At 33.1% G+C, this 13,881-nt stretch overlaps 1 protein-coding gene across 1 annotated transcript in view; it reads left to right on the plus strand.

The window, feature by feature from the left end:
• The window catches only part of GALNTL6 (polypeptide N-acetylgalactosaminyltransferase like 6), a 1,233,119-nt gene that overhangs the window by 530,903 nt on the left and 688,335 nt on the right, over positions 1-13,881 (plus strand). Inside the window, exon 5 of the mRNA XM_025874463.2 lies at positions 12,743-12,909. Coding sequence (XP_025730248.1) covers positions 12,743-12,909 — 167 coding nt within the window. The remainder of the gene's footprint in view (positions 1-12,742; positions 12,910-13,881) is intronic.

Genomic DNA, 13,881 nt, shown 5'->3' on the forward strand with positions numbered 1-13,881 from the left:
ATTTTATGTACTCTCTCCTTGCTGATCTCATCTACCAAGGCCTATTAATTCTCTACCCAAAATGTAGTGCCAAAGGGTCTCAAATGCATGCACTTCAGTTAATCTCAGGGTCTCAAATGCACGCACTTCAGTTAATCTCTGCTATATCCACTATCATTTCTTAATTGGAATCCTACAATAACTTCATAATTGGACCTCACACATTCCTTCTTGCTCTTGTGCAATACATTCAGCAGCATGAGCAATACTGAGCTCTGAGAATTAAGGCAGATCATTATATCCTCCCGTCTAAAATACTTAAAAGACTTCTGTTGCACTCACAATAATTGCTGAGAAAACACCAACACCTGCCTCCATATTCTAATTCCTGCCTATCTCTTGCCTTCTCTTTTGCTCTTCCCTCTGTGTTCACTGTGTTTCTGCCACAACAAGTAGCAGCAGAAACACAAAAATCTCTTTTGTTCCTCAGTACAGACATAAATTAACACATTACATTAAAGTGATAATCATATGACCACATAAAATATTAACTTACAAAACAGTTCCTATGTAATAGGTGACCAAATACATACATGCATACATACAAACGTGGTGATTATCTCCCATCCCCACTAAAAAACACACTTACATATACTTGGCATTCCAAACTAATTTTTCAGGCCTGTCAAAGGCAAAATAAATTGCCAGTTATCACTGCTTTATCAAACCCAACTGACATGGCAAGATTAGAACAGAAAAACAGTGTGACTAAAAGCAGCCACTGAAAATTGAATATGCTCACATTAAAACAATTACTATGTAAATTGGTGCCTGGAAATGACTTATATAGATATGCTCTATAGCATGCTTGTCACTAGCCAGAAGCCAAATTGACATTTTGTTCTGCTGCTTTTGAGAATGGGGCTGAAAGAACTTTAGCTGAACCAACATGGTTTCACAAGAAATCATATGAAAAAAAGTTAAAGGAATATAAAGAAATGTCCTCCCCTTTTTGAGCCTGAGTGGTTCCCTTGAGAAGTTAAAATATAAATGTTGTCAAAACATGATATATACATATATGTATCTATATATATATGTGTGTGTGTGTCTACATATGTATATGTTTCCCCCCTCTGTAGTAATGAAGTCAAACAAATTGTAGTATTTTGAATTGGTTTCCCTCCCACACACATCCTAATGAACTGACTGGATCTGAATTGGTACTGTCTATTTTTATCACCATTTCAGGGAATTACCATGATTATTAAAGAATGGCACAAAATCATGGAGAATGTGGGCCCCAAAGGAAGCTCAAAATATAACTCTCTGCCAGTTTATTGTAGTCATTACAAGGCAATAACATTTTAACACATTTAACATTAAATGAAAAATGTTCCAAGTTTCATATCTTTCACACGGGGTGTATATATTCTCATTTTAATCTGAAATATGTTAATATATATAAGAATCTTTAAAAGTATTCAACCATTCCATTCTTTAGCTTATTTCATCAGCAAAGGTATGGTGAGTAATATTGTTACAGATGCTACTATTACTTGAACAAACCTATAAACAAATATTAAGTATATATACAAGTCAAATCATATGTTTCTTTCCTTTCTTGATATTACTCTAAATGGAAGAAGACATAAATTCACTTAATTTTGAGTCCTCTCAACATAGTAATTTTAAATAGTAAGCTTAAATTTCACTTTTTGAAAGAGTGGCTTTAAATGAATATATATTTTGGAAATCTTAATGGTTCTCTCTCAGTAATTGATTAAAGAGGACCAAAAAATTTAATCGGGATATAGGAGATTTAAACAAAATTATCAATAAATTGGCTTAATTTGTGTTTATTTACATTTATTGAACACTATATTCAGTAATTATATAATAAACTTTTTTTCAATTTCACATGAAATATTTACCCCAATAGACCATATGTTAGTACATAAAAAAACTCTCAATAAATTTCAATGGATTGAGTTAATATTGAATATGTCATATGATCAGACTTGAATTAAATAGAAATCAACAAAAATAATACATGTAGAAAAGATGCAAATATTTAGAAACTAAATAATACTTTTATGAATAACCCACAGGTCAAATATTAAACTAGAAAAATTTTTTAAAAATTTCAAATTTAATTATATAGAAAATATATCCCAAGACTTGTTTAAATGCTGTACATATAAAAAAGTCTTTATAGAAAAATGTATAGCTTTAAATGTTTAAAATAAGCAAGAAAAAATTTCATATTAAGTATCTAGGTAAAATAAGTATAAAAAGGAATTATCAAGTCAATGACTGTCAAAAAAAGAAAAAATATGAATTCAAAATTGAGTACTTTGGATCAATAAAATTTCTAAATCCTCAGCAAGTATTTCTAAAGAAAAACAAAAGAGAGAAACCACCAATTACCATTATCAGTTATAAAAGACTGGAAAGCATTAAATTTCCATTAGACATTTAAATACTAATGAAGGAACATTATAAATATTATCATGCCAAAAATTTGATATTTAGATGAAATGTAAAATTCTCTAGAAAATCCAACTGACACAAAGTGAAGCAGAAAATCTGGATATTTTACATTTGTAATTAAAGCGTGCTGACAGTATTCTGGTTCTAGGTAAATGGGAATAAGTACATGTGATTCTCATCCCACTGAACTCGACTCTAAAACCTAGACAGATGTGTGGCTCCACTGATTGACAATGCTAAAGAAAATAGCAAGACGTGGAGGAAAGGACATGAGAATTCAAAATAGCACTAAAACAATACTGAGTTCTTGTGTTCCTAAAAACACGTGTGAGAGTTGGAAGCAAAAAATATATTTTCTGATGTGGTTGACAACACTCACAGATATGAAAGACAATTGCAGCATAGAAGAGAGAGTATACAGGGCCCTACAGAGTAAGAAGTAATAAGTAATAGTAGTAAGATTTCTATATTAAGAGCAAAGTGGTAAAGTACTAAAAGTATTACAAATACACTGGAAAAATATGTATTTTGTAATCCCTAAAGTAAATACTGAAATATTATGCAAAGACATCATCAAAATCACAATGGATACATTGAAATGGAACACTAAAAAATGTATAAACAACCCAAAGAATGAAGAAAAGATGAAACATTAAGGAAAAAACAGAAAACACCCAACAACAGCAGAGTACATATCTTCTCAAGTATCCATAAAACATTCATCATGATAGACTGTATCCTGGGTCATAAAACACAAATATCACAATTTTTTTTAATATTTTATTTATTTATTTGAGAGAGAGAGCATATGAGAGGGGGGAGGGTTAGAGGGAGAAGCAGACTCCCCGCTGAGCAGGGAGCCTGATGTGGGACACGATCCCGGGACTCCAGGATCATGACCTGAGCCGAAAGCAGTCGCTTAACCAACTGAGCCACCCAGGCGCCCAATACCACAAATTTTAAATACTGAAATCTTACAAAATATAGTCTCTGACCATAACATAATTTAATTAAAAATTAACAACAGAAAGATAAGGCCATCACCAAAATTTGTAAATTAAAAACTTATTTTTAAAGTAATCAGTGTGTCCAAAGGAAGTTTCAAGGGAAATTTGAAAATATTTTGAAATGAACACAAATAAAAATAAATATTAAATTTTTTTGAATATCTAAAACCATTCTTAGAATGAAATCATTCTACTCCTCTAACATTCAGTGCTTGTAAAGAGAAAAAAAAAAGTCCTCGAATCAATAATTTATGATTTTACCTTAAGAAACCAGAAAAAGAGGAGCGAAACAAATCTAAAGAGTAAGTTTCTTACTGTAATTGTGGAATTATATCTATTTCCTTGAAGTTCTATTGAATTCTGCTTCATATATTGGGATACTCTGTTATTAGGTGCATACATTTTGTGTCGTTATGTCCTCTGAGAGAATTGATCTCTATCATGTAATGACTTTTATATCCTGGTAACATTTTTTTGCTTTGAAATCTATTTTGGGGGGCATAGTAGATATAACTCCATACTGTGTTATCTTAGTGGTTGCTTTAGGGTTGATGGAATATAATATTAATTTATTATGGTCTACCTTTAAGTAATATTGTATGTCTTGATTTATAGTATAAGAACCTTTGAAAAGCATGCATCCATTTCTCACCTTCAGGCCTTTATACTACTGTTGCTATATATTTTGCTTCAATTTCTGTTATAAATCTCAAAATTCATTGCTATCATTTTTGCTGTACATGAATCAATTATCTTTTTAGATTTTGAAAATAAAATAGTCATTTTGTTGTTAACCCACATAACTACCTCTTCTGTTACTTTTTCTCTTTTTGTCTAGCTACAAATTTCCATTTGTATAATTTTTTCTAAAGGATTTCATGCAACATTAATTTCTGTGCAGGTTTTCTGATGAATGAGTTCATTCAATATTTGTATCTCTGAAAATGTTTTCATTTTGCCTTTGTTTTTAAAGTATGTTTCATTGACTAAGGAAAACTGTTTTTCTCTTTAATTTTTTTTCTGTACTTAAAAGGTGTTGTCCCTCTTCCTCACTATCTTGGATTATTTCTAACAAGAAGTCTGCTACCATTCTGGTCTATGTTCCTCTGGACTTCTATATCTTTTTTTCTGGCAGCTTTTTTTTTTAATTTTTTGTTGTTATGTTAATCACCATACATTACCTCATTAGTTTTTGATATAGTGTTCCATGATTCAATGTTTGCGCATAACACCCAGTGCTCCATTCAATACGTGCCCTCTTTAATACCCATCACCAGGCTAACCCATCCCCCACCCCCCTCCCCTCTAGAACCCTTAGTTTGTTTCTCAGAGTCCATCGTCTCTCATTGTTCATCTCCCCCTCCGATTTCCCCCCCTTCATTCTTCCCCTCCTGCTATCTTCTTCTTTTTTTTTTTTAACATATATTGCATTACTTGTTTCAGAGGTACAGATCTGTGATTCAACAGTCTTGCACAATTCACAGCGCTCACCATAGCACATACCCTCCTTTCTGGCAGCTTTTAATATTGTCCCTTTATCACTGATTTTAACAATTTAGTTATGCCTACTTATTTTATTCCCCTAATAGTGTAATGTTAGTGATCCAAATAGTCCAGGGTCAAGTGGTCCAAGCCCTTTGATAAATTATAAATGATAATTTATATATATTTTGTTATAGACATTTATTCATATATATTATTACATGGTTTATTTCCAAAAATATTTATGGAGAATAGATAATACATTTCACAAAAATGTTTGAGGTAATAAAGTAATTGCCTACCCCATTTAAAAATATTACAGTATTTACATAATTTTAATCGATTGGATTAACATAGAGATATTTCAAAGGCCAAAAATAGAATGACAATCACATTTCTAGAAGATTATGTAAGCAGAAGTGAAGAATATTGGGTTCTAATTCTTTGTTTTGTGTTATCTAGATGTATGAGTTATAAATATTTTTCAAAAAATTGTAAACTTTAGGTCAGGAATAGTACCTCATCATTGTACCATTTCTTCACCCAATACATTGTTTTCCTAACTTTTTTTTAAAAGGTTTTATTTATTTGACAGAGAAAGACACAGTGAGAGCAGGAACACAAGCAGGGGGAGTGGGAGAGGGAGAGGCAGGCTTCCCGCCTAGCAGGGAGCCGGATGCAGGGCTTGATCCCAGGACCCTGGGATCCTGACCTGAGCGGAAGGCAGAGGCTTAACGACTGAGCCACCCAGGCGCCCCTTGTTTTCCCACCTTGACTGTAAAATAATTTACGTTTAACTTTCTAAATCTCTAAGGGTCTCAGTTCCCAATTAAATAAAGAACTAAACTTGATGATTTCTGAAATGTTGTTGCAGCTATGTTCCTATAAATGTGGGACCTTAACTATTATAACATTTTTTGTCTATGAAGAAATTAAAGAGACTTAGCTAAATCTAATCTAAATGTAGTCTTAGCAGGTAGTTTCTATTTTTCCTTTATCCTTTTTTTTTTTTAATTGAAAGAAGACGGAAGACTAAAATAGCTGTGTTCATTAGTGTTATTTGACAAATATTTCTGATTATTTTCCTTCTGGACCATATAGGATTGCACTTTCGGGGCCCTTGTGCTGTGTGACTAATTCTGACCAATGAGTTGTAAGCAGAAAACAATATGTCATTTTAGAGACAGACCATTTATTTACCAGCTTGAGACGCATCAGTGTTCTCGTTTACCTCTGGCAGAGTGATTAACAATGGTAAAAATGTTGGCTTTTTGCACTGATTGCAGTGAGCAGAGACTTTCCTGCCAAACAGTGGGGAGCAAATAAAGCAGCAAGAAAGAATATGCATTGATTTTGAGCCATTAGCATTTGGGGTTGTTTATGACCACAACATAACATTCTGACTGATATATTTAATATAAGCAGATAGAAAAACAAACAATGAAACAAAAAATAAAGCCATACATTAGATAAACCAATAGGATGACCTATGGATTGAAATATGCAAAAACATTTACTCGAACATTTTACTCAAATTTTGCAATCCAAGAGTTTGAATTTTTAAAATGTGTGTTTTGATAGTGTATCCAAAACTAAATATTTAGCTTTAGGCAGTAGGAGGGAATGCTATGTGAAAATGTTGAGAGTTCTGGAGCAAACAGCCAAGAAAGAATTCTTAACCAACTGAGCCACCCAGGCGCCCGAAGAAAGAATTCTTGACGCATCTTTGGTGAAAAAGATGTTTCTGTTAAAGCACCAGGACAGGAGCCCCTGGACAGAAAGAGCTACACTGGGGTCCTGAGGAGTGGCTGATTATGTATACTTTCAAGTAGGGAGAGAGTTAGGGATAGTGGAAGTCTCTAAGGAATTTGGAAGCAAGGTTTCCGGGACTTTGAGGGGCTAGTTGTTGTTAGGAAAGGTCATTTACTACTGTCTAGTAAAACCTTAGTCATGAGACCCTTCAGATGTATGCCAGGAGGCCATACGCTTGGAAGATGATTGCTAACATGTATCTTGGGGGAGGGGAGGGAAGATGGGTAGAGATAAAGGACGTTTACAAAGGAATTTTTTATGTTAAAGGATACTTACAGGATCCTGGAGGTTGGGCTAATGTTCAGCTAAGATTGCTTTTGCCATTAACAAAGAAAGTATTAACATCTCAATAGTTAAGTTCCTAGAGGAAGGTCACTCTGCCTGTCTCAAGGACTTTTCAATGGGCTGTAAGTGGTAAGGAAATTTATTTTTTTTTCTTTTGCTTTTGCTCTCCACATCTGAATGTTTAGGGGATGGTCAGGAGAATGTGAAGGTCTTAAGAACCTCAAATGCAAGTTTAGTTAAATGCCCACAGTAAAAATGTTGACATAAGTTGCATGAATAATGAAATAACTCTTAAAAAAAATATATATATATATATATATCACTAATAAGTCTGGTACTTATTTTTTATATCTGAATTAAAATTTATTGTTTGGCTTATTGCTATTGTTGAAATAATAGCTTTTTTTGTGAAACCAATGAAATTATAAGACAATGTAAGTATGAAAGGAATGCCATTATATTTAAAATAATGCTGTAAACTAAAAATAATTTTTAAAATTCTCAGTTTAACAAATACCAATAAGGAATATCAGAAGATATTTGTGTATTTTGTTCTGAGAAAACACTGAGGAGTATGATAAATTTTCCCTTTATTTTCACTAATAGGAATGGTTTAGCAAAATATTTATAGAATATTTTTTTGTTACTTTTTAAAATACCTTCATGATTTGTCATTTCTCTCAAGTAACATTTTAAAGAATTTAAACTTTTTTTTTTTTGTCTCTGGTACATTTAAAATTTGAAGAGCGTTTTTGCCATCCATTTAGGTAAATTATTACTTAACAAAAAGATGTTACGTAACATCTCTTACTTAACTTAATGGCTCATCTCTAAGCCATTCTTAAGCTGGAAGTTAATTTTATGCAAATGCTTATTTTAAAATAACAGAGCAATATGAAATGCAATAATTACAGGCATTTTCATTCATATTCCTATGAGCTTAATGCAACAAATGTTTCAACTGGTCCCTATTTACTCTTTGTAAATTTGCTATCTATCTGTAACCATAAACATAAATTGTGTTTGACTTTATTTTACTTATTTCTTCAACACAGTTCCATATTACCATATTGCCTTCATATTTAACATACCTCCATTCTCCACATTAACTTGAGATTAAGCCTAAAATACACAGGTTGCGGATTCTTAATAAAGCCCTGGATATGCTTCACTATTTTAGTAACACTGAGAAGCAGTCATCTGGAGCCCAACTCCTAGAATCCAGTGGCTGAGGTTGGGAGTGAATTCTCTGGAGCCGGTTAAGTACTAGAAGGACTAAATAAAATTCAATCAGATTAAGCCCTGACACAAAGAGGCTGGTTTTCCTTAGAGTAAAACATCAGATCAGCATCCTCATTATCTTTTGCCAAAACTATTACAATCTCCAATTTTTCTGTCACCTCTGCCGTCTCCAATTGTCTGCCCTGCTGCCAGAGGAATATATAAACATGATCCTGTCTTCTTCATCACTAACAACATGTGAAATATTTCACGTTGACTTCAGGCTAACGTCCAAATTCCTTAGAATCACTTTAAAGACCCTCCATGATCTGTTCTTAACAGAGAGACTCATCTATAAAGACTTCCCTAATTCTTTCAGACAAAGTTAGTCGTACTTCTTTTGGGCTCTGATGGCTGTGTGTGCCATCTATTATGTCACTTGTCTCATTTGAGTCAAATCATTTTATATATCTGCCTACTGGTCTGTGACTCCTTAAGGGAAGAAACTATAATTTATTCATCTTCGTATCCTAAATGTCTCTTTCCCTCGTGCAGTCCCTGTCTCTTCTAATTTCCTCCCTCCTTCTATAGAGGACTTGACAGGTAAAATAATTACAGTTAAAAAGCAATAACAGCAATAACAATAACAGTAGTATTTATCAAACCCTCGCTATGATCAGATATGCTACTGTACTAAGTTCTTTGCATGGATTATGTAACTTAATTCTCATGAACACATTGTGAAGGTTGTTTATTTTTTAATTTAATTATTTAACTTAAAATTTTTTTATTTATTTATTTTTGCCCCTGCGTTGCCCCACGTGAGGGAACTGGTCTTACAGAAGTTAAATAACCTGCCCATTGTCACACAGGTGTAAGTAGCAAAGCCATCATGTGAACCTAGATAGTCTGATGCATAAAGTATGATTTTTCAATATTTGAGAAATTATTATCAGCACAAGATATTAGAGAGTTTTCCATCTTGGTCTAATTGAAAAAAATAAATTACACACATTCATGTAAAGAAGGTAACTTTACTACTAATAGTCTGCTGATTAGGATAAGGCTATTTTTATATGTACACCGTGTCACGTACTGATAGCTGTATTTCATAGGCATGGAGAAGGCTCTGAGCAGAGCATCAGAAATTAAGAAGTTGAAAGAAATAAAACATCTCTTACTTAACTTAATGGCTTGCATGGCTTATATGAAAATATGGATTGTATGAAAATATTTTTTTAAAAAACTTATTTTAAAAATATCTTCAGGTGTAACAAATTGCAAATTTCATAATGCAGCAAAAGTAATATTTCTTAAAGAATTTTGACCATCACCTTATATTGAAGAGACTGTTTTTGACAAGTACAGCATAATTTATATGCCTATGTCTAAGAACAGGTTCCCTGAGAAACAGACCTTGAGACAAATTTTGACTGTAGTAATTTTGAAGAGGAATCACAGAATGTACCTGGGGAGGCTGGATGAGGAAGTAAGACAGGCAAGGGGAAAAAGCCCTTAAAAGATACACTGTCAAGATGCTTATCTCTGTGGGCAACTGAGGCTCAGTCTTGCTGGGAAACTCTGGTCCACAATATAGAAAGCACCTCAGAGTTTTCTCACCATAGGACTGTTTATTCTCCAACTTCCCTCCTTTGTTGGTTGATACATGCTCAGGGGGGCATTAATTTCCCCCAGAATTTCTAATCTGCCTTTGTTCAGAGATGAGAGAAAGCACTGGGTTGGCAATCTGCAGGTATTTGTAAAGGATCCTCTTGGCATGTACTGGGCTGGTGAATGCTAAATAACACTTGGTGGTCCACTGGTACCATCTGCTATATCCTATCGCTCACAAGCCTGTTCCTCCAGTAAAACAGAGCTTTTCTTGGGCCAAAAACATATACGTGCACATAGATACAGAAATACATACATACATGGACATAGATGTGTGTACTGTAGATATAATTGCTGTGTTCAACAGGATATTTGACGCTTCAACCTTAACGTGGTCAGAAGTCAACTCATCTTCACCCTCAAGCCTTGCACCCCTGAGATGTGCTCCTCACACACTGTGCTCTTGTGTAAGTCTGTATTTCATAAGATCAATCGCCTATGTCCAAAACATGGGAATCCTCCTTAAACTACTTCTCCCAGAGAGTTACCAAGTCATGTCAGTTGTATTCCTAAATATATGTTGAACCTGTCTTTGCAGGCCACCTTTAGCTCTCACTTGAATTTCTGCAGCACTTCCCAAACTTAAGTTTAAAATTGTAACTCTCTATTCTGTATCCCCTATTATATTGTAAATGTCTTGAAGTCAGGGATGAGGTTTTGCTGATTGTTTCTTCTCCATTTTGGATCCTAGCTTATATCAAACCTCAGTATATCATTGTAACTTAAGTGAATGAATGAATAGAAGAGATCTTTTCACATCTTGTGTGTGGTAAGAGTTTGAGCTCACAGAGATAGAAATTATTGAAAACATTTTTATGAAGGAAAGCCTTACTTACATAGGACCAGTCTTGCATCTTTTTGTGTCTGCCTATTTTCTGAATAGATTAGTAGAGAGCTGTTAAACATCACTATTGATAGCTTATAGGGTATTGTTCTGAATGCAATTCTTATTTAATTAATAAGCAAGTGATATGTATATGTCTCATCTTAATGTTTGAAAAATATCAATTCCATTCCCTTTTGCATTGTTAGGTATGATGGTTTGCACAAGTAGGTGCAATTATCCTAAATAGTGATAATAGTGAAGCACAATTATCTGGGCCTTTGTCTTTGTTGAGAAGAATGGATGGCCCGACATAATTATAATCAGGTGTGTTGAATTACTTTAGCACTCTTTTCCAGACTTGTGCATTATATGTGAAAGCATCCATCTCACAGTACTTCCTTGGAAATCACTCACAGATCTGTTTCATATGCTATTATATTTTTTTAATCATTCTGGTTATCCTAAAATGAATCTCAGATTTTTTTCTAGCACTTAATGCCCATTTCATGGTATGACTTTGATGTTTTTTACAACTCTTTTCATCATATTTAAAAACATTAAAATCTACTTGTTCTTTAGATATTGTTACAAATAATAAATTATGAGATTAAATAATTGAAATAAATGGACAGAATAAAAAAGGAAATGTTTATATTTTGTATTCAAATTATTTATCTAAAATATTTAATTTTATTTTCTCGGGTGGTTAGTTTTGATGCTTTAATTGCATTGTCATGTTTTCCCAAGCTGTAAGGCAACTTTTGTTGTAGATCCACAGCAATATTTAATATATCCTGTTAAGATCATAGTAAAATAAAGTGTTGAAATGACTGATTGGGAAAAAATATTTTAAGTAATGTTTTGAATATTCTGGTGCATTTCTATACATCTTGGTACAATCTGTGCATACTTCAAACACGCTATGGTTTGTTTCCTCATCTACACTAAATAGTAGCCAGTATACTGGCAAAAGCTAAAGCATTAGATGTTTCTGCGTTTAAATTGAAACTATTTCTAGATTGCCACTCTGTTTTTTGTTTTCAAGTTATCCATATCAGGAAAAATCACTGAATCTGATAACTGATTGAAATTTTACTCTATTTTAGTTTTAAAGTAACTCAAAGATTTCACAAACTTAAGTGAATTCATCACCCTCAATAAAGCTTGGTCAACTTGCTAAACTAGGAAGTAAATGAGATTTGAGACCAGGTTCCTGCCCTTGTGCGGCTTAGAAACTAATTAAATATATCATAAATATGCAAAAATAACAATTACACATATTAAATTGTTTTTAACATTGCCAAAAGTTAAAGTCTGTGTTCTTTTTGGCATCTCAGATTTTTTTCATAATGAATAAAGCAACATGGGATTTCTGGTTATAATTCCCACTAGAAATGTGATAATGTCTGGGTTTGGATCTTAATGTAATCTTGTTATGTGGTTGTATCAGTATATGCTTATTTAATATTAACTCTTCATTTATTTCATTGTAAAACTGTGTTTTTCCCTGTAGAGCTTAAATGTTGCCCAGCCATTGAAACACACCACAACCCAAACTGATTAACTAAGCATAATTATTACAGAAGTTGGATTTCCAGAACTTCCCAGGAAACCCATCTAAACCTTAACGGTGTACTAAGTGGAAACAATTTTGACTCATAAAATTTGTTCTTTTCGCTGTTAGGTAACATTAGGAAAAGTTTACATCAACAAGAATATGTTTCAGTGCACTTCTTACCCAGTGTCTGAGTCCCTGATACAAAAAAGGATAAATAATTATTTCATTAAGAGCACATGTGAAAGGGATCATTAATGAGTTCCGTGAATGAACTGAGTAATTATTATGATGTACGAGCTCTGGTTGGAAAAGTATTAGACAAAGTCTAGTTTTCACAGATGTTTGATAACAGTGAGTAAATAGCAGAGTTTTGCTTTTGACATTGCTTTTTTCTTCTTCTATCATCTCTAGTTGTAAGCACAAGATGTACCTGGAAAGGCTTCCAAACACCAGCATCATTATCCCATTTCATAATGAAGGTTGGACTTCACTCCTGCGTACCATCCACAGTATAATTAACAGAACCCCAGAGAGTCTAATAGCAGAAATCATTCTGGTAGATGACTTCAGTGATAGAGGTAAGATACAGTTAATAATATTTTATCTGATTCTGTTATTACCTACATATCATTACAGGCTTAAAAAAAAGTCAGAAGATTATTGTGATGTTCCTTTCCGATTTCATCTGAAAGGTAATTGTGAAGTTTTGACTATGCTGTGATTTCATAAAATGTTGGCCAAATGCAAAAGAAACTGAATGAGAAGGTATTGGTGTTGTTTGGGAAACTATAAAAAATTTGCATTACATTTCTATTGTAAATTAGACAGGTTTTGGTGAAATGCCTCAAATTCCAGTTTCAGCATCAGGACAAACACTGCAAAATATGTTATTGCAAGTACATATGAATGGGGAAATATTCCAGTAGATTTATAAAAGCTGTTCCTGTTTCTGAAAGGCATTTGCTCTATTACTTACAAGTATGATACATTTTCTGGGCTGTGATTGTGTTACTGTATAAACACTAGAAATTGTAAGTAACACAAATATTTTTACTTAGCAATTCTAGCTATTTTATCATATCTGAACAGTAACGAGAAAGTCCAGTATGTATCAGAAAATTTGACGATGTGACATGTTTTAATATTTCTACCATTCTGAGAAACATGATATGGTTTATAAAAGACAGGAGAATAAAATTATAGACAGTTTCCTGAGATTAGGACTTCATTCATCATCTTTGGTCTGAATGTGAGAATTGTTAATACTGTGGGGAAGGTAAAGTTTATTTTTTTTGGCAGATGTGAGTGAATAGGAGGAAACCTTTTCTAATGAAGTTCATCTACTTGGGAATACAGTGTTCTACCTTATATTTCATTGCATGGAGGAGCACTGCTTAACTGTACTGTGTATCTGTAAAAAAGAACGGCAACAAAAGAATTTAATTGCATATTATCCTTATGCATCTTGAAATCAAATGGGTTAATTGAAATTTTGGAAATTTCATTTGCAACAAAAATGTCAGCTTCTTCATAGTATCCAAAGATTCTGT

This window comes from Callorhinus ursinus, unplaced genomic scaffold (assembly GCF_003265705.2).
Source record: "Callorhinus ursinus isolate GAN/ISIS: 27379988/994484 unplaced genomic scaffold, GSC_fseal_2.0 scaffold4, whole genome shotgun sequence".
Taxonomy (NCBI): domain Eukaryota; kingdom Metazoa; phylum Chordata; class Mammalia; order Carnivora; family Otariidae; genus Callorhinus; species Callorhinus ursinus.